The sequence below is a fragment of the Aquarana catesbeiana genome, linkage group LG07, assembly GCF_042186555.1.
Source record: "Aquarana catesbeiana isolate 2022-GZ linkage group LG07, ASM4218655v1, whole genome shotgun sequence".
NCBI classification, from domain to species: domain Eukaryota; kingdom Metazoa; phylum Chordata; class Amphibia; order Anura; family Ranidae; genus Aquarana; species Aquarana catesbeiana.
The window spans coordinates 13,445,599-13,468,017 of NC_133330.1; the positions used below are offsets into that span (position 1 = coordinate 13,445,599).

The 22,419-nt window shown below is 42.9% G+C and overlaps 1 protein-coding gene across 1 annotated transcript; it reads left to right on the forward strand.

The window, feature by feature from the left end:
* Positions 1-6,757: 6,757 nt before the first annotated feature.
* On the forward strand, positions 6,758-19,169 carry LOC141102696 (galectin-1-like). The gene is made up of 4 exons (XM_073591617.1): positions 6,758-6,911; positions 12,906-12,964; positions 16,157-16,331; positions 18,573-19,169. Exons 1-4 carry the CDS (start codon positions 6,900-6,902, stop codon positions 18,714-18,716), a joined length of 390 nt encoding a protein of 129 aa, XP_073447718.1. The 5' UTR covers positions 6,758-6,899; the 3' UTR covers positions 18,717-19,169.
* Positions 19,170-22,419: the final 3,250 nt, after the last annotated feature.

A 22,419-nucleotide genomic window follows, 5' to 3' on the forward strand; every position in this document is an offset into this window, starting at 1 on the left:
TTTTTTTTTGTAAACAAAAAAAAAGTTACCGTTAAGAGAAAAAAAAAAAGAATAAAAATGAGAGAAAAAAAATGTAACAAATTAAAAAAAAAATTGAATCTGTATTCTGTCAAAAAAAACATTGAAACTGCCTTCAAACATTGTAGCTATTCAAAAGGCAACACCCTCTGTTGGTGGTGATTAACATATTAATTGACTCTCAGTGCAAATCTATTTGCAATTCAATCAGGCCACAAGAACTTGTATTACAGAGAGCAGGATCTCTGTTTAAAAAAAAAAAAGTTTAAATGTTTTTCTTTTTAGAATTTAGTTGGGCCTGACTGCAATTAATTGGATTCAAGGCTTCTCCTTAAAACAAAAAAAAATAAAAATTATGTTTCAAGGCCCTCTGTGTTTCAAAGTACTTTGTCCAGTTTGGGTCCAATCATTTGTCCTTGTCTGTGTATGTTTCCTAAAATACAAAACTCAAAAATTAATAACACCTCACTGTACCTCTCTGAGAGGTTCATAATGGAGTGGATGATTGGAACAGACTTTCAGCTGAGATAATGCGTCCATCCACAGTAAGTACAGTCGAAAATGTACAGACTCACCCACATATCTGTACTGTGACAATCAAAAAGTTATAGGAAAACCTGGTGTGTTTGTAAGTACTTAAAGTTTAAGAAGACAACCTGTAGACATAAAACCTTTACACATATTAACAGCACATGCGTCAATTTGGAAGGACAACCAACACCAGATCTACTGAATCCATAAGATGCCACAAGGTGCAAAGCAATGCATTGTTATGTATTTTCCACGTATCAGAGTGAATGAAACTTCACTCTAAGCCACAGGAAAGGAAAAATTATCAAAACAAAATCCCTACAGTTTTCTCAGAGTTATAGGGATCGAGATCTCTTATCTGTGCACAGGTTATTTGTTCGCGAATACATATAAACTTGTAAAAAAGTATTAATTTAAACTGGTACCAGTATTGAGCTCATTACAAACGAGAAAAATTAATAAAATAATCATAAACAGTACAAAGCATGCGCATTAGTGTGATCACACTTATTGATGGCCATAAAAACAATGTACACCCCTACAAAAAAAAAAATCTTTCTTTACATATGGACAGTTCATACCCATGCATTCCATCACTCAGCCACACACATTCATTTAGATTGAACCCATACATTGTGGATAGAGCTTTGTTAATTACAAATGAAAAGCTAGGAGTTTCAGGCCTCTGGGAGAATACAAAGGAAAGAAGAGAGAGAAAGAAAAACCAACACAATGGACTGTTACACCTTACCTTTGTTAGGCGCGTATTTTACGCATATGTACAGCAACCTACAATACAGCTGCTTTATATGTACATTTATTTTCAGGAACTCACTTAACCTGAAAAAAAACTTGTAGAAAACAGTTATTAACTCTATCCCCCTCTTTTTTCTCTTTAACTTTATTTAAAGCAAACAATACATCATTCATACGTGTATATTGGTAAATGGTCCATAACATTCCTGTCTGGATATAGTGACACTTAAATGCCATAGAACTCTATAACATAACTTATATATTGTATTGCCACCCCGGCTTTAGTGTAGTGGTTTGTTTCTCGATGGACAAATTACTCCCTCCATTTTTCCAATTCAAGGAGTCAATAACGTTTCTTTTAAAGGATTGGAATTCTTTCACAAACTCATCCCGTTCCTGTTTAATTTGCCTAATCTCCTGCTGTAAAGCCTCATTTTCGGCTTTAATAGTTGAGGAAGGGATGTATGATTTTGCATTTTCATATTTCCTAGGCCCTTCACCCCAGCGCGGTGAGTATACTTCCACATCACGCCTCTTGGTTGTATATTGCTTGTGTTTAAATAACTTTTTCCCAGAAGACAAACAAAACTGCGAAATATGCCCCCATAACCCACACGTGTAGCACTTTATCTTTTGTAAAGTATTAAAGCATCTCTTAACAACTGGTGTGGTTTTAGGCCGCAAATATTCCATGGCTCCAACTTGATTAACCACTTTTCCTGTCTTCCTAGGAGGTCTAGGGGTATTTACAAAAGAGCTCTCACCTTTTAATGAGTTGTTGAAATTAACAACTTCTCCAGGAGGAGATAACTTCCTGTTGTCTCTAGAAAGACTCAACCTGGTTGCATTACAATCTATGGTATGTGTAGATTGCACATGCTGCCCTGGGCTGGAAGATGCCTTAACCTGGCCACTAGGCCTTCGCCCATCTAAGAGCTCACAGCTCTGTTGTACATTGGTTGTGTGTGGAATGTGTTCATTAGTTTTAATTTTGTGAGTGAAAGCAGCCACACTCTTGAGGGTTTTTACTGGTTGAATTGGATATACCTCTGAAATCCCCTCATTTCCTTTACTATCAAACCCCAAACGTGTTTGATTTCCTTCAGGAGAGGAGAGGGTCTGGATCCTACCCATGATGGGGAACTTGTCTTGCTCCTCATTTGTGGATAGCTGGCCCCCATTGTTTAGTGGGTCTGTGACCATGGTGCATTCTCGATTTTCCTGTGGCTCAGCGATTTCTCCCATCGCCACAGGAAAAGTAGAATTAGGACCCATATCTTCACCTCCCCAGTACTTTTCATATTCCTCTGTGTCCCCTATTTTATAGGCACAAGTAGGTGCCGTAGCATTAGCATGTTCACATCTGCTAGCCCCAGCCACCTGTCCTTTGAGAATTGAAATTGTTCGTAGCAACTGTACCTCTCTTTGTGTGCACTGTGTGTGATCTATAAATTTTCCTTTCTTAGGCAACAGGCGTCTCCTCCCGGTGTCCTGATCTTCTGCCGGCTCCTCGCTATCTTCTATAGCTCTATTGCTAGCAGTGGCCCGGACTTCTGCCTTCTGCCTTCTTCCTTCTTCTTTTCTTCCAATGTTGACACGACGCTCTCTCCAGCTGGAATGCTCTCTGTGCGCTCTGCTATGGCTTATATAGGCGGTGACCCCGCCCCCTTATGCCCTCACAGTCCCTGGGCATGCTGAAGACATTTGTGTATGAAGCCACACGGATGTCTATTAAGTCGCACCTGAAATCATGCTGACCTTGCTACTTTGAAATCGTGCTACTTCAAGTGAAGTAGCGCGATTTCAAAGTAGCATCAATGTGAACCAGGGCAAAGAGATTAGTTTTTTGGTGCACAAATACATATTGAAATAAAATATAAGAGATATTGCACTTTCCCAAAACCGCACCACCCACAAAAATTAAAGTGAAAAGCAGAATAAAAAAAAAAACAACAAAGCTCAATAATGTACTTTTATTTTACCAGCAGAAAAAAATTTACATTAATTTACAAGCATGTTGGGGAATTGAACCAACATCCCAGGTGCTGCTGGACAGAGCTGCTACCCACTTAGCCACCAGGTAGCCCCACACATGTTTGCTGCATCTCTGTGGTGTGAACCAGCCCTAAGTCCATAGCCATGCTCAGTGTCACAAGCAATACACAATATATTGGTCTAAGTATTGGGACACCTGCCTTTAAACACACATGAACTGTAATGGCATCCCAGTATTAGCATTGGATTCAAAACTCATTTGGCCCACCCTTTGCAGCTATAACAGCTTCAACTCTTCTTGTCCACAAGGTTTAGGATTGTGTATATGGGAATGTTTGACCATTCTTCCAAGTGCATTTGTGAGGTCAGGCACTGATGTTGGACGAGAAGGCCTGAACCTACAGTCTCCTCTCTAATTCATCCCCAAGGCGTTCTGTTGAGGTCAGGACTCTGTGCAGGCCAGTCAAGTTCCTCCACCCCAAAATCACTCATCCATGTCTTTATGGACCTTGCTTTGTGCACTGGTCCAAATGATTTGGTGGAGGGGGGATTATGATGTGGGGTTGTTTTTCAGGGGTTGGGATTAGTCTCTTAGTTCCAGTGAAGGGAACTCTTAAGGCATCAGCTTACCAAGACATTTTGGACAATTTCATGCTCCCAACTTTGTGGGAACAGTTTGAGGAAAGCCCCTTCCTGTTCCAACATGACTGCACACCAGTGCACAAAGCAAGGTCCATAAAGACATGGATGAGCAAGTTTGGGGTGGAGAAACTTGACTGGCCTGCACAGAGTCCTGGCCTCAACCCGATAGAACACCCTTTGGCTGAATTAGAGTAGAGACTGCGAGCCAGGCCTTCTCATCCAACATCAGTGCTTGGCCTCACAAATGCACTTCTGGAAGAATGATCAAACATTCCCATAGGCACACTAAACCTTGTGGACAGCCTTCCCAGAAGCTGTTCTAGCTGCAAAGGGTGGGACAAATCAAATTTTAACCCTACGGACTAAGACTGGGCTGCCATTAAAGTTCATGTGTGGGTAAAGGCAGGCGTCCCAATACTTTTGGCTAAATAGTGTACCTGGAAAAGACTTACAATGGTGGTGGAACCCTCCTACACATAACTACTACATTTAGACATAGTCATAGGACCTGGGAGATGAGACAACTTCTCTACATCAAGCAGAATGTTTGGGATTTGAACCCAGACACTCAGGGATACTAAGCAGAAATTCTAACCTCTAAGCCACAGAGCTGCCACATGTGAGATCCTCCTATACATAACTACACATAAATACACATAACTACACATAAATACTGCATTTCTATGGACATACAGGTGATGGAATTACATTACTCAAGAGTTATTCTTCTTGATTTATTCTGTGATATTTGGTGTTTTTTTGTGGGTGAGAGTAGAATATTACCCTCAAATTTTGGGGAATTACATTTTGCTTTCTGATGTTGGTACACATATCACATTTTTTGGGCTCAAATTATGAATATTTGGAAATAATAAAAATCACAAAAAAATGTGATTCATTTTAAATTTGCATCAGCAATGGTATTGTTTGTGGATTATAAGGACACCTGTGTGAGTTTGGGGTGAAGGTTGTTGTGAGATGAAGAGTAATAAGTGAAAGTGACAGAGAAAAATATATTTTACCAAAACATCAGAACATTCCACATTCTAGTATTCTTAAAATCAAAATATTTTAAGTAGAAGCAACAATGTTGCAAAGGAAAATTTATTTCCCAGAAAGATACATTTCATCTCAACATTAAAAGGTTTTTTTGTGAAAGTTAGAATTGTTCCATTAGAATCAATGACTGAAACTTCATTTGGACTAAAATAGAGCAGATTTTAACTTCCAAAAAATGTTCTCTAATTAGCTCTCATTTTGGTATTTACTATAGCTCCGGGTAAAAAAGACACTTGAGTTAAAATGAGAGTTATTTTCAGGTCTGAGCATGTTCAGTTGTGCTGGCACCTAGTTGTCCAAAACGGGGAATTTTTCACTTTTCAGACTTTTAAAGATATTTTAGTGTAGAAATCACTTTTTCACACAGTTTAAAAGCAAATTATCTTTGAATAATATACCGCATATTTCAGTACCATTTAGGCAATTATATCATGCTCTAAACATTATTTCCATGTGCAATTCTCCAGGTTTTAGCAGAGTTATGCCCCGTACACACGGTCGGATTTTCCGACGGAAAATGTGTGATAGGACCTTGTTGTTGGAAATTCCGACCGTGTGTAGGCTCCATCACACATTTTCCATCAGATTTTCCGACCCACAAAGTTTGAGAGCAGGATATAAAATTTTCCGACAACAAAATCCATTGTCGGAAATTCCGATCGTGTGTACACAAATCCGACGGACAAAGTGCCTCGCATGCTCAGAATAAATAAAGGCACGAAAACTATTGGCCACTGCCCCGTTTATAGTCCCCATGTACGTGTTTTACGTCACCGCGTTTAGAACGATCGGATTTTCCGACAACTTTGTGTGACCATGTGTATGCAAGACAAGTTTGAGACAACATCCGTCGGAAAAAATCCTAGGATTTTGTTGTCGGAATGTCCGAACAAAGTCCGACCGTGTGTACGGGGCATAAGGGTTTGGGCACTATTTGGTTTCAGGGAACTATAGTAAATTCGATTTTGGGAGTATTTTCTCACCAGCGCTATAGGGAATACTGTTTTAGCGCGAATTAGCGCTATTAGCGCTAATTTGCGCTAAATTGCTGCGAATTAGCACTAATTCACGGCAATTTGCGTGAATTAGCGCTGTGGCGCTATAGTAAATGACCCCCTTTGTGTTGTAGAAATGACTTTGAGGAAAGTCATCTTTTGCCCCCTACTGTTTGTGGTGAGTGGTGAGATCCCAGCAGAGTGACGATGGATGACCCATGCTTAATCACACCATATCCACATTTTATTAGTTCTCATTTATATTTCATTAGTTCTCTGTAATGAGCGGTTCTGGAACAATTCCCAGTCCAGGGAGCAGTGGGCTGGGTAATCCCTTCAACATGACTGGTTCCACCTTTAGTAGACCTCCTATATATGAAGGGGTAGAGGTGTGTAATAGAATGTATAAACAACTGTGACTTCATCTTAAAGATTCTCTTCCATTTTATATACAGTAGAAGTGAACATTTTGCTGTGTGTGTTTGTGTTTTGCCATAATCAGCTTAAAGGTTTGCATAGAAACACACCCTATGAGATATTGTGGATAAGCCAAATTTGTGTCAGCAATAGTCATTAGATAATTCTTGTTATCTAGTCAAGCAGCCTGTTGTATAAGCAAAATCATCAAAATAGTTCTTGTTATACTAAATTCAGCAGTTTTAATCATGATAAGAAAATACTGAGTTTGTTTAACTTTTAGAAACATATGCATTAAAACACGGCTCCTCCCTTCTTTCTTTTGCATATAAGGCACTGTGGTATTCAGTAAATGTCAGAGATCTTATGAACACTCTCCAGCTCGTTTCCCTGTGTCTTATTTGGTCTCTAACGAATTTGGGGGTCACTGAAGCTCTTCCTGCATTAACTGAAGTACACCTGGGTGGCGTCTGATAAGGAAGCAGGATGGCAGATAAAGTGAGTATGAGCACTGAAAGAAGCTGCAAAAGCTGAACAAATGGGTTCTGTGGACTGTAAGCAGTGGTGGGTGTAGTGCTGCTGGGTGTGGGCAGTGGTTGGTATAGTGTTGCTGGGAGAGGACAGTCGTGGGTATAGGTTTTCTTGGTGTGGACATAGGTTGGTGTAGGGTTGCTGGGTGTGGGAATAGGTTAGTATAGGGTTGCTGCCTGTTGGTATTGATGTGTATAGTGTTTGCTCTGTGGGGACAGTGGGGGGCATAGCTTGCTGGGTGTGGTTGGTATAGTGCTACTGGGTAGGGGCATTGGTGGGTATAGGGCCATTGGGTGTGGGCAGTGGTTAGAATAGTGTTGTTGGGAGCTGTTAGTTGTTGTGTAAAGTTGATGGGTGTTAGCAATGGTGCATAGTGCTGTTGAGTATGAGTAGTGGTTGGTATAGTATTGCTGGGTGAGGGCATAGGCTGGTATAAGGTCGATGGGTTTGGGCAGTGGTGGGTATAGTGTTGCCTGGTGTGGGCATTCAAGGGTATAGGGTTTCTGGGTGTGGGCAGTGGTTGGTATAGTTTTGCTGGGTGATGGCAGTGGTTGGTATAGTGTTTCTGGATGTGGGCATTGGGGTGGGTACAGGGTTTGCTGATGTGGGCAGTGGTTGGTATAGTGCTCCTGGGTGTGGACAGTGGTGGGTATAGTGTTGCTGAGTTTGGGAAGTGTTTGGTTTAGTGTTTCACATTGTGGGCAGTGATTGGTATTGTGCTGCTGGATGTGGGCATTAAAGAGTATACGGTTGCTGGGTGTGGGCAGTGGTTGACATAGTTTGGCTGGGAGATGGCAGTGGTTGGCATAGTGTTGCTGGGTAAGGGAAATGCTTGGTGTTGGGTTGATGACTGTGGGCAGTGGTGCATAAAGCGCTGTTGGATGTGGGCAGTGGTGAGTATATTGTTGCTGGGTGTGGGTAGAGGTGAGTATAGTGTTGCTGAGTGTGGGTAGTGGTCGGTATAGTGTTGCTGAGTGTGGGTAGTGGTCGGTATAGTGTTGCTGGGTGTGGGTAGTGGTGAGTATAGTGCTGCTGGGTGTGCGTAGAGGTGAGTATAGTGTTGGTGGGTTTGGGTAGTGGTGGGTATAGTGTTGCTGGGTGTGGATAGTGGTGAGTATAGTGTTGTTGGGTGTGGGAAGTGGTGGGTATAGTGTTGCTGGGTGTGGATAGTGGTGAGTATAGTGTTGTTGGGTGTGGGTAGTGGTGGGTATAGTGTTGTTGAGTGTGGGAAGTGGTGGGTATAGTGTTGCTGGGTGTGGGTAGTGGTGGGTATAGTGTTGCTGGGTGTGGGTAGTGGTGGGTATAGTGTTGCTGGGTGTGGGTAGTGGTGGGTATAGTGTTGCTGGGTGTGGGTAGTGCTGAGTATAGTGTTGCTGGGTGTGAGTAGTGGTGGGTATAGTATTGCTGGGTGTGGGTAGAGGTGAGTATAGTGTTGCTGGGTGTGGGTAGTGGTGGGTATAGTATTGCTGGGTGTGGGTAGAGGTGAGTATAGTGTTGCTGGGTGGGGTAGTGGTCGGTATAGTGTTGCTGGGTGGGGTAGTGGTCGGTATAGTGTTGCTGAGTGTGGCTAGTGGTGGGTATAGTATTGCTGGGTGTGGGTAGTGGTGGGTATAGTGTTGCTGGGTGTGGGTAGTGGTGGGTATAGTGTTGCTGGGTGTGGGTAGTTATGGGTATAGTGTTGCTGGGTGTGGGTAGAGGTGAGTATAGTGTTGCTGGGTGTGGGTAGTGGTGAGTGGAGTGTTTCTGGGTGTGGGTAGTGGTGGGTATAGTGTTGCTGGGTGTGGGTAGTGGTGGGTATAGTGTTGCTGGGTGTGGGTAGTGGTGAGTATAGTGTTGCTGGGTGTGGGTAGAGGTGAGTATAGTGTTGCTGGGTGTAGGTAGTGATGGGTATAGTGTTGCTGGATGTGGGTGGGTAGTGGTTGGAATAGTGTTGCTGGGTGTTGTCAGTTGTTGTATAGGGTTGATGGGTGTTGGAAATGGTGCATATAGTGCTGTTGGGTGTGTGTGGTGGTGGGTACAGTGTTCCTGGGTGTGGGTAGTGATGGGTATAGTGTTGCTGGGTGTGGGTAGTTATGGGTATAGTGTTGCTGGGTGTGGGTAGTGGTGGGTATAGTGTTGTTGGGTATGGGAAGGGGTGGGTATAGTGTTGCTGGGTGTGTGTAGTGGTGGGTACAGTGTTGCTGGGTGTGGGTAGTGCTGGGTATAGTGTTGCTGGGTGTGGGTAGTTATGGGTATAGTGTTGCTGGGTGTGTGTAGTGGTGGGTACAGTGTTGCTGGGTGTGGGTAGTGCTGGGTATAGTGTTGCTGGGTGTGGGTAGTGGTGGGTAGAGTGTTGCTGGGTGTGGTTAGTGGTGGGTATAGTGTTGCTGGGTGTGTGTAGTGGTGGGTATAGTGTTGCTGGGTGTGGGTAGTGGTGGGTAGAGTGTTGCTGGGTGTGGGTAGTGGTGGGTAGAGTGTTGCTGGGTGTGGTTAGTGGTGGGTATAGTGTTGCTGGGTGTGTGTAGTGGTGGGTATAGTGTTGCTGGGTATGGTTAGTGGTGGGTATAGTGTTGCTGGGTGTGGGTAGTGGTGGGTATAGTGTTGCTGGGTGTGTAGAGTTATGGGTTTAGTGTTGCTGGGTATGGGTATTGGTGGGTATAGTGTTGCTGGGTGTGGGTAGTGATGAGTATAGTGCTGCTGGGTGTGGATAGTGATGGGTATAGTGTTGCTGGGTGTTGTCAGTTGTTGTATATAGTTGATGGGTGTTGGCAATGGTGCATATAGTGCTGTTAGGTGTGGGTAGTGGTTGCTATAGTGTTGCTGGGTGAGAGCATAGGCTGGTAAAAGGTTGATGAGTTTGGACAGTGGTAGGTATACGGTTGCTGGCTGTGGGCATAGGGCTGCTAGGTGAGGGCAGTGGTAGTTATAGTGTTGCTGGGTGTGAGCAGTGGTGGGTATAGAGTTGCTGGGCATGGGAAGTGTTTGGTTTAGTGTTTCACATTGTGGGCAGTGGTTGGTATAGTATTGCTAGATGTGAGCATTGGGGTGGGTGTAGGGTTTTCTGATGTGGGCAGTGGTTGGTATAGTGCTGCTGGGTGAGGGCAGTGGTTGGTATAGTGTTTCTGGGTAAGGGAAATACTTGGTGTTGGGTCGATGGGCAGTGGTTTATATAGCGCTGTTGAATGTAGGCAGTGGTGGGTATAGTGTAGCTGTGTGTGGGCAGTGGTTGGTATAGTGTTACTGGACGTTGGTAGTGGTGAGTATGGTGCTGCTGGGTGTGGGTAGTGGTTGGTATAGTGTTGCTGGGTGTGGTTGGTGGTTGGTATGGTGTTGCTGGGTGTGGTCCGTGATGGGTATAGTGTTGCTGGGTGTTGGCAGTGGTGAGTATAGTGTTGTTGGGTGTGGGTAGTGGTGGGTATAGTGTTGCTGGGTGTGGGTAGTGGTGAATATAGTGTTTCTGTGTGGGGTAGTGGTCCGTATAGTGTTGCTGGGTGTGGGTAGTGGTCGGTATAGTGTTGCTGGGTGTGGGTAGTGGTGAATATAGTGTTGCTGGGTGTGGGTAGTGGTGGGTATAGTGTTGCTGGGTGTGGGTAGTGGTCGGTATAGTGTTGCTGGGTGTGGGTAGTGGTGAATATAGTGTTGCTGTGTGGGGTAGTGGTCCGTATAGTGTTGCTGGGTGTGGGTAGTGGTGGGTATAGTGTTGCTGGGTGTGGGTAGTGGTGAATATAGTGTTGCTGGGTGTGGGTAGTGGTGGGTATAGTGTTGTTGGGTGTGGGTAGTGGTGGGTATAGTGTTGCTGGGTGTGGGTAGTGGTGAATATAGTGTTGCTGTGTGGGGTAGTGGTCCGTATAGTGTTGCTGGGTGTGGCTAGTGGTGGGTATAGTGTTGCTGGGTGTAGGTAGTGGGGAGTATAGTGTTGCTGGGTATAGGTAGTGGTGAGTATAGTGTTGCTGGGTGTGGGTAGTGGTTGGTATAGTGTTGCTGGGTGTGGGTAGTGGTGGGTATAGTGTTGCTGGGTGTGGGTAGTGGTGGGTATAGTGTTGCTAGGTGTGGGCAGTGGTTGGTATAGTGTTTCTGGATGTGCACATTGGGGTGGGTACAGGTCAAATTTTCTGACAATTAAATCCGTTGTCGGAAATTCCGCTCGTGTGTACACAATTCCGACGCACAAAGTTCCACATATGCTCGGAATCATGCAGAAGATATGCACTGGCTATTGAACTTAATTTTTCTCGGCTCATCGTACATGTTGTACGTCAACGCGTTCTTGATGTTTGGAATTTCCGACAAGATTTGTGTGACCGTGTGTATGCAAGACAAGTTAGAGCCAACATCCGTCGGGAAAAAAACATGGATTTTGTTGTCGGAAAATCCTATCGTGTGTACAGGGCATTAGGGTGTCCTTGCCCTAACCCTCTCTCCCCAGTTCTTTTTAAGAGACAGTAAATCTCTTTTGTTTGCATTCAATGTAACAATGTAAACTGAACACAGAAGATTTCTGTATTGTCAATATAAGGCAAACAATAGATTTTAGGGGGTCAGTCAGCCAATCCCTGGAACAGCATCTAGGGTTGGTTGGATAGAACACCAGACAATTAAGGAACTTCAGGAAGAAAAAGGCAAACAGTAATGAGCAATAACACTTAATTATGCAGAGAATAGTAAACACTGAGTAACTGAATATGCAAAGAGGACTCGCTGGTGGGAAGACTATGGCTAGAAAGAGCTTTACTCAGGGAACCCTAATCCTATAGTGAAGGGTTAGGCTGGGTTTACACCTATGCACACACACAGGAAGCGATGCAGGGTCCCCACACCAACCGGTGGATGGGTAGATGCTGAAGGTCGGTTAGATGTGGAACACAGTGGTCCAGGTCGGTGCTACTGCGAGGTCCACCGATCGCCAGGCAGAAGCAGATGATCTTTTAATGGTGTCCGGTAATGCAGGTTCAACCGTAGAGCAGCAGCTATGGCTCACAGGGTCTTGGTAGACCGTGGTTCCTGCAGCCGGACAGCAGCTTTGACATACCTCCCAACATTTTGAGATGGGAATGTGGGACACCTACTAGCAAATGTATATAGGCATAGGACATGCCCCCTGCCACACCCCCTTAAAGGAGAATTAGCCAAAAAAAAGTTAATTAAATCCACAAGGGCTTTTTTTAAAACCATTACCATTCCTTTATATTGGCTTTTAAAATTTACAAAGGCAGCAATTTAGAATTTGGATGAAAGGTTTAGCACTGGGAAACACTTTTTGAAAGCTAAAAAGTGCATTTTATATACATCTATATGGATCAGACCAAAATGAGGGACAAATGAGGGGGAAAAAGGGACAGAGGGACATTGCCCCAAATCAGGGACAGTCCCTCGAAATCAGGGATAGTTGGGAGCTATGTCTTTGATACTCACTAGAATGTCCCGGGAGAATAGAGTGGGGCACACAGAAAACAGCTCCTTAAACGGTTGTAAACCCTCCTGTTTTTTCACCTTAATGCTTTTACACTCTGCACTTGTGATGTCATCGCACATCAATTGAAATACATTTCAATATTCTTATACAGATACTATTATAATTTGCATGGGTGTTTTATGTGAAATATATGCTTATTATAATTTCTGAGCGCTGCAATTATTGTTATACAGGGTGTAATAATCCTCCCCCTCTCTATTATATGGGGTGTAATAACCATCCCCTCTCTCTATTATACAGGGTGTAATAATCCTCCCCTCTCTCTAATTTACGGGGTGTAATAATCATACCCCCTCTCTATTATATGGGGTGTAATAGCATCCCCTCTCTCTATTATACAGGGTGTAATAATCATCCCCCCTCTCTATTATATGGGGTGTAATAATTATCCCCTCTCTCTATTATACAGGGTGTAATAATCCTCCCCTCTCTCTAATTTACGGGGTGTAATAATCATCCCCTCTGTCTATTATACAGGGTGTAATAATTCTCTCCTTTCTCTCATACAGGCTATTAGACCTGGTTTCCGCGTGGATGTGGAGGGCTTCATTCCTCATGGCTGTAAAAGGTAGGTGAAGATTCTATCCTAGCTACTTATTATACAATATATGTCTGCTCTCTGTATAATACTGATGTAGCACTCTGGGGTTTAGTCAGGGAGCTCCTCACAAATGTACTTGCCAGGAGTAGTTATCTTGGTCGATCGATAGAGATCTATTGATTTCTAGGTGGCCGGGTACTTGGTGGTACTAGATATGAGAAGGGCAACTCAAGGTCAGGTTATGAGTATACGCTTATCTCAGCCAATGGGCAGGGGTTTTCTTAAATCCCTTGTCCTGCTGGGAGAACCTATATATTCGGATGGAGTCAGGTGATCTATGTTCTGTGCCACCTGGACGGTTATCTGGGTAGACGTGTGCCGTACGTCCTGGGCTGCTAGGTCGGAGATTGGGCCTATCCCGGGGGCATCTGGCTGCCAGATTGTGTGAGATCCAGAAGTAAGAGAGCAGCGCAGGGTTGGGATTGCAGCTTGCAGTGCAACCAGAAAAAAACTCTTTTACATCCAAGAAGTGTCTTGCACCCAAAAACTTAATATATAAAATATTATCTGCAACTTAATATATTTAATCCACAATCCCGTGTGGTATTATATATGTCCTTATAGATATCCAACAAAGTGAAGTCTGTGCTAATTTTAGTTGAATCAGTCTTTTATATAAGTGTGTGTTTTTCTCCGTGATGTGATATCCCAACATCTATGATCGGTATTGCTTTCATGCCAAATACAGACACCCCCCGTGTCACCAAAATTGCTGGTCCTCCAATTTCCTCTGCCCACTAGGGACCCTCTCAGTATATCTCCCAGTGCTCCGATGTATATATAGGGGTAGGTGTCCTAAAGTAGGTGCCCTGAACCAAAGTTGCATAAATGTGTCTTTTGCTTATTAGAATTCCAGCATTACTGTTTTGTTCTTTCTTACGAGGAGTTTGCAAATCTAAAATTGTAAGAAGATCCCTGGCAGGATATTGACTCAGTGTAGTCCTTTCTATGGCACAGCGAGGCATTTGTTTCTTATAAACTCGCCCCTTTAGTTATTTAAAAACTGTCAGACGGTGGAAGCGTACTTTTTCCTTTTTTTTTCTTTTTTCGGATTGGCGGTGATGTCGTGATTGACGTTGGATCTACACTGGGGGGGGATTTTTAAAATGTTATATTACTTTTTTTTTTTAAATAAAAGACTTGTCAAAAACTCCATCTTTTTTTTTACACTACGCATTCTTTTTTGGGGGGGATAAGTAGGGTTCAGGAGGGGGGGCTTGTTCATTTCCTTACTTTCCTGACCTGCTGGGCTGCATGCACAGATAAGGGTCTGGTATGGATTTTGGGGGGACACCACAGCATTTTTTTAAAAACATTTTGGCGTGAGGGTTCCCTTAAAAATCCATACCAGACCCAAAGGGCCTGATATGGATTGGTGAGGGGGGGCACATCAGTTTTTGTTTATTGCCGGAAATTCTTTATTTTACATTCAGCTGTCAGCGGAGAACCCCGATGACAGGTGATGACTCACCAGTTATTAAGGATGCGGCGGCAACTTGCTCCTTAATGCCTTGCCTATTTATTAATGTAAATAAATATGCCAGCCAGTTTATTAGTGTATTTTTTGTGAATGTCCAAAAACTTTTTGAAAAACACTGAGCGGTATTTTACAGCATTTTTTAAAGTGGAAGTAAACTCATCGATGTAACATTTTTAAAAAAACAGTTACATTCCCAGCATTTCAGTAGGGATGAGCCGAACACCCCCTGTTCGGTTTGCACCAGAACAGTTCAAAAAGAACAAATTTGTTTGAACATGCTAACACTGTTAAAGTCTATGGGACACGAACATGAATAATCAAAAGTGCTAATTTTAAAGGCTTATATGCAAGTTATTGTCATAAAAAGTGTTTGGGGTCCTGCCCCAGGGGACATGGATCAATGCAAAAAAAGTTTTAAAAACTGAAGTTTTTTCGGGAGCAGTGATTTTAATAATGCTTAAAGTGAAACAATAAAAGTGTAATATTCCTTTAAATTTCGTACCTGGGGGGTGTCTATAGTATCCCTGTAAAGGGCTGCATGTTTCCCGTGTTTAGAACAGTCTGACAGCAAAATGACATTTCAAAGGAAAAAAAGTCATTTAAAACTACTCACGGCTATTAATGAATTGTCGGTCAGATAATACACATAAAAGTTCATTGATGAAAATGGCATGGGAATTCCCCACAGGGGAACCCCGAACCAAAATTTTAAAAAAATGGCGTGGGGGGGTCCCCTAAATTCTATAACGGGCCCTTCACGTCTGGTGTGGTTATTAAGGGGAACACCAGCCAAAATGTAAAAAAAAAAGGCGTGGGTCCCCCTCAAAATCTATACCAGACCCTTCATGTCTGGTATGGATCTTTTTAGGGAAACCCCGCGCGAACTGGCAAACAGCCGATGTTCGAGTTGAACATGAGTTTGACTCGAACTCGAATCTCATCCCTACATTTCAGGTCTGCTAACTGTCACATTGGCTTCCTTGGCCTAAAACGATAGGAGGGTTTGCGTCAACTTTAAGGGGAAACGTACGGCTTTCCAAATGTAGCCCACTAGACTGATTCAATCAATATTAGCACAGACTTCACTTTGTTGGATATCTATAAGGACACACTGTATAAAATACTACAATATACACGGGATTGTGGATTAAAGATATTAAGTTTCAGATAATATTCTATATTGGAGCACGTTATTGTTTTTGGGTTAAGATTTTGCACATAACTTCACTCATTTTATGGTTATTTTATTTATATTAGCAGCGCAGCATCACTTGATTCTATTTTACATGATACATAGTTGTGGGAACACAGTTTAGTGCTTGCAGCAGCTATTACTATGTAATAATTACATTGTAACTGATTGTTTGCAATACACACTAAGCACATATTACTGGTAACACAGGAGTACACTTCAATAATATTTTTTTTTAATATTATGGCTCAGCAAATTTTTTTAAGGCACTTTTTTTCCGGGGGACCTCAAAGCACTTTATCTACAGTTGGGGCAGATATCTTGGGTGATTTTTGGAAAATGTAAACATAATTTGTTATCAGGAACTATCATTAAAAGTGTCAGAAGTCCCTCTGAAACCCAATGGGAGGACCACTGGTGAATGACTCGAATATTATATCCAACAAGGTCAGCTGAGCGAAATAATCATTTTTTTATGTATTTCTAGGTTCACCATAAACTTGGGAAAAGATAATGGTCGGAATTTAGTGATACACTTTGATGCTCGATTTGACTCTGGTGGAGACAGGGGCAAAATAGTCTTGAACTCAATGATAGGCGGTAGCTGGGGAAATGAGCAGAAGGAAGGCTTCTTCCCCTTCCAGACGGGATCAACCACCAAGGTACGTCTACACTGGGAGGGGCGGGACAAATGTTGGATGGGGCAAAGTGATATCACTGTTCATATTGGATGCATTGAGAGGTTATTTACTAAAACTGGAGAGTACAAAATATGGTGCAGCTGTGCATGGGAGCCAATCAGCTTCTAACTTCAGCTTCTTCAATTAAGCTTTGACAAAAAAAAAAACTGGAAGCTGATTGGTTTCTTTGCAGAGCTGCACCAGATTTTACACTCTCCAGTTTTAGTAAACCCCATAAAATTGGCCCTAGTATATGTATGAATGTGTGTTCGGGACCTTAGGTTGTAAACTCCTTGAGTGTAGGGACTGATGTGAATGTACAATGTATATGTAAAGCGCTGCATAAATTGAAGGCGCTATATAAGTACCTGAAATAAATAAATTAATAAATAAAATCCATCCACGAAAGGTTCAGTAGGCAGCCAGTGATGGCTCAGGTGAAGGGTATAAAGGCTTTGCTATGATGGTCGCCCCTTCAGCTCATTCCATGAAGGATGAGAACCTCCCACATAGAAAAATCCATGGATTCCATCATGCTGCCATTGTGTGCCATGATATGCCGCCTAGTGAATGGTTTCTGTTGGTCAGATCACTGATTGTCAGAATTATTGGCTTCTGAAACATTTCATTTCTGTTTGGTGTATGCTTGTGTTATTGGAAATTTTCTGTTTGTGAGATGATTATTATAGGATGAGGGAATGGGGATCAGGAAATCCCTGACATGGAATGTCACTATAAGGTCCTCTGTAAAGGCTCAATCTGGGGAGTAGAGGGGGGGCTGACTGGGAACTAAAGCTCATCACCATCATGGTACAAATCTGTTATGGAAAGACCAATGTGTGTGTCGGGAATTAGATACAGGAATATACCAATGTGTGTGCTGGGGATGGGATACAGGGGGGACCATTGTCGGTGCTGGGGATAGAATAATGTAAAGGATCCAATGTGAATGCCAGGGGGAGGAGTACAAAGGAGCTACGAAAGTGTGTGAAGGAAAGGAAAATGGGGGATACCAATGTGTGTGATTGGGGGGGATACGGGGAATGGATATTACTGCTGATGAATGCTCTGTTCATCTACATTTCTCTCTGGGGGCAGAATTCCTCAGACACTAAAAAGTGAGAAGGCTGAATTCTATATGGGGGAGAATAGGAAATAACTGACCCAGAATAATGATATTCTCACCAACAATTCTCATTTACCCCAAGTCAGTCATAGTAGATGGGACCCCTATGAAGGACACATGAATTGGAGCCATGGCTGGGACAGTGTCAGATGGGGTCCTTAATCAGGACAGGCGCGTATTGGGGCCCCTGGAAGTGGGAGATTGTTGTTTTGGTTTTTTTTTGTTTCTTTTTTATCAGTATAGAAATAGGCGTAAGAATTAGATACATTGCAGACATGGTTTGTACATGGTGATCTGCAGATAATAGACAAAAACAGTATTATTGAATATAACAACTGAGAGGTATAACATTCCCTTGTATTATACAAACATCAGATGTTAAGCCCAGCCCCCTTTGACAACAAGCCCTGCCCCCTAGGCATCACTGTCTAATGCCAGATCCTCAGTGCACAGTCGAGCCTTTGGCATGTTTGTGGTAGGGGTAGGATAATGGAAAAGCTGCTGTATGACATGCCAGGTACATTTCTCAACCTTTTTGCCCCAGAGGAACCCTTGAAAAGTGTTCAGGTACCAATTCATTGGTAGTCAGTGGAAAAAAAAATGCCCCTTACATTGGTGGCCAGTAGTAAGAATTCCCCACTTACAGTGGTGGTCAAAATTCCACTCTTACAGGCAGCAAAAAGATCATTGGTGTCATGAAGCTGGCCCCACCAAGTGGTGTTGGGTCCCAGAATGAGCAAGCACCATAAAATGGGAGGTTAATCAGCCACAGCTCAACGGATCCCTAGAAACCTTTGAAGGAACCCTGGGTGATGATGGCTGGTATACCGGCACTGCAAACTGGCCAACATCTATTGATCTCCTGAGGACTCCAGTCTTTATTCTAGGTGACAGATACACCGACCTTCCATTAACAATTTTCTGCAATACATAAATAAAGAATTCATAAGAAAAGTTACATACACACACATAGCATCTTATGGAAAGATTTGTGTTGAAAAGAACAGTATGGTGGTGAAGTCTTTGTCTCTACGGCCAACACTCATTGCCTTTGTATAGCCCAGCAAGCTGACGCTGTGCCACCTCTTTTCTTACAGGTTTCCTTCACATTTGAGCAAGACAAGATCACCGTACGATTGCCTTCTGGAAGTCCTTTCTCATTTCCAATCCGCTTTCCCATATCACAGATCACATACGTATCTGTGGATGAACTTGAGACCAAGTCCATCACACTAAATTGAAGAATCCCGCAACAGAGGAGCCGCCTGTCCCCATGTGTCCATATCCAGGCTCTGTGAAATGGCCATAGAGGACAGAGAAGAAAAAATTCTTTAATCCTCCTTTGTAACCCCCCCTCCTCTCCAATCTGCATTCTTGCTGCTCATGTAGACATACATTGTGCTTTGCTCATTTCATTTACTAGAAATTAATTTCATCCACACTTAAAAAAAAATCCAATGAGCTCTATTGTGTTTGATCATACCAATCAATTTATTATTTAGTGATGATGACTTTGTATTTCTTGCTCTTCTCCATAGCACCCCCCTGCTGAAGGTTTGTTGCATTACTTGTAAATGGCACACAGTAACCAACAGTGTGTTAATGCAACATTTTCTGTCTGATTTTCTTATATTTTCCAATAAAAATCTTTCTGATCTTTTATATCATTAAATTTTTCTGGCTCCAAACTGAAAGCTGTATACAGAAATTTATTCCAAGCTTTAACCATAAACTTTCAACAATTACATGAAGAAAAATAAAATGTCACAAGGTCCAACTCTATGTAAATTACATACAGAAAAAGAGCAGCTGCAGTGGATTTGCCCGGTACAGGCAGTGGTAAGGTATGGGTAGTAGTTGTGGCAGTGAATGTAGTAATACCCCAGAATGCGCAGGGGCAATTTAGTCTCAGTGTAAGGATAGTAGATTAGACGCAGGGGTCTACAAACTTTCAAAAAAAGGGCCAGTTTACGGTCCTTCAGACATTAGGGGGGCCGGACTGTGATCACTGGGCATAGAACATGTCCTGATGTCAGTGGGAAAAAACAATGCCCTTTCTTTGGTGTCAGTGGAAGCAATTGTGCCCCATTGTTGATGTCATTGGGAGGAATAGTGCCCCATCATTGGTGTATGTAGTAAGTATGTAAGTAAGTAATAAGTAGTAGTAGTAAATAAGTGGCAGCAGTAGCAGCACTGTATTGTTTATAGGTAGAAGAACAGTCAGAGTAGTATAGCTGTAACAGTTGGTGTCACAATACAATAGTGGGAGTAGTAGTATAAGCATAGCAAGGGCAGAGGTAAGGTGGGGAAAGCAGCAGTAGTAGAAGCAGTGGGTGCAGCAGCAGCATAGACAAGGTAGTGGTAAGAGAATAAGCCCCCATTCACTCCGGTGTAACCGGTCCAAATCACATGACAAGTCGCACCCTGCTGTCAGCAATGGAACTGTTTAAATCGGTGCAACTCCGACTGTGTGGTGCCGCACCGATTTCAGAAAAAGTTTACTGCATTATTTCAGTGCAGGAACTATTAGTTCAGTTGTGACTTGCATAGACCCCTGTGCATGAAGTCGCACAGATGTCAGCAAAGCCACACATGAAGTCGCACTGATCGGTGGCTTTGAAATCACGAAAGTAGCGTGATTCCAAAGCTGCATTCGGTGTGCACCGGGGCTGACTGTGTTAATGGTTCGCACCATCGCACCGTCTATGACCGGCTTTAGACAGCTAAAGGGAAATGCAGCCATATTAGTGCACTTGCAAATACATTGACCTGCGGCTTTGTAGTCGTGCGACTCCAAGTGAAGTCGCACAATTTTGAAGTCGAATTCAGTGTGAATGGGGGGGCTAAATATTTGTAGAAGTGGGCGTGGTAGTCATAATATAACAAGAGTGGTGGTAGGAGGACAGGGGGGGGGCTCCAGTCAGTTTTTTTTTTGCAGGTACTAGGGGGTAAAAGTGAGGGAGCGAAGTCTGAAATTCAACAAAGATTAAAGGCAGACACCACAAGCTGCATTTGGACTGAAAATAAGACAATTATTGTTTTAAACGGTGATAAAAACCGTGCAGAATAATTCCTGGAAGACTGGAAGCACACAAAATGGAACATCATGCATCGTATAATCTCAGGAGAGAACATATGAAAACAGCAGAGGAAAACGTAGTCCATTGAATCCGAGAGGATTCCATTTTATGTCCAATCATAAGCATTAAAGCAGAGATACAGCGGGGTATAGAAAATAATTACCCCCTTTAAAATAATCATATTTTGTTGCTTTGCAACTTATAACATCCAAGTGAAAGAATTAACACCCAGAGGCGGCTCTCCAATTAGGCAATCGCCTTAGGCCTCGCCATCATAGGGGCCTCGCCATTGCCGAATTTGCCTGATATGTGCTGCCGGCAAATGACGGGAGCGGGTCCGAGGAGACCTCCTTCACCCCCCTGTTCGAGCCGCCACTAAAAGCCTGGAGGGCATTCTCTCTCTGCTTCCTACCCATTCCCCCTAATTCCTCCTGTCAGAGTTGAGCAGAGCAGCAGATGATCGGAGTGGCTGTGTCTGTGTGGAGAGAGAGAAGCTGCTGCGGGCTCTTCTCCTCCCCTCTCCTCCTCTCACCACTGTTTCTTCCCCCTCCTTCTTATTGGATAAGGGGGGAAAAAAACACTAAAATGAAGCAGAGAGTAGGATTGTGGGAAATGTAGTCCTGAGGGCTGGACATTGCAAAACTAATGGAAGAAACTGCAGCCCCCAGCATGCCCAGCTGAAGAGGAGGGAGAGAGATCCAGAATCCCAGGGGAATTTTGGGGAAGTGCACCCAGGACTCCATCCAGAGGCGTAACTAGAAACTTCAGGGCCCGGGTACAAGAAACCATAAAGGGCCCTCTTGATCACCTGCCCGGGCGCACCCATGGTGGCGGAACGCCAGAGCTTGGTCGCAAGTGCGACATTTGGGACCTTGGTAGCACCGCCACTGGTGTCAGTATTTTTTTATTTTAGTTATTTTGTTTGTTGCCATTTTAATCATTTATTTATTTTTTCACAATTTTTTTTCACATTTTTAGGAGCCCGTTGGGGGTGGGGGGTGGGGGCTTGGGTGAGATATCATATGTAGATATTCGCCAGCATACCAAGGATCGTCCATTTCGTCCAAACGTTTTTTTATTCAAGAAAGATCACATCAGAAAACCATGTAGTGCAATGTTTTGGAGCCACGCAGGACCCCTTTGTCAGGCATGTGATAAGACATGCCTGACAAAGGAATCCTGCGTGGCTCCGAAACATTGCACTACATCGTTTTGTGATGTGATCTTTCTTGAATAAAAAAAAGTTTGGATGAAATTGATGATCCTTGGTGTGCTGGCCAATATCTACATATCGTACAGATTCCAGTATCCAGCTGGCGATTGCTATAGTATCCAATACCTTAGGAGCTCATTCCAGGAATGTGTGCGATGAGAATATGGACTGTGGGTGTGATATCAGGGGTCTAAACAGACCTCTGATGTTTTATCTTGAAACAGGGAAATGAGATTGAGGACACAACCCACAATCTCTATTATTAAGTGTTCTTGCATAGCAAGACCACTTACTGTTATCTCACATATATATTATTATTATTAGTGGGACTGCTTTAGCAGTCCCACTACTGTTATTCGATTTTATTCATTTTTATTATTCCGTACGTTTTTTGGCTCTGCGTAACTTCTGCATACTTTCAGCTATTAAAACCATTCAACTATTAAAATGTTCGTCTCTTTTAGCTGACATGTGCTCTTTTTCAACTTTTTTTCTACCATTTATACTTTTTAAAATATTAAGCTTTTTAACACTTTTTTTAACATTGAAGTCAATGGGAGCATGCTTCAGATCCTTAAAATCTTCTTCTGCTCCCAAAAGTTTCAGCTCCTACATACTTTCACCTACAGACGCCAAACAAACTTTAAAATG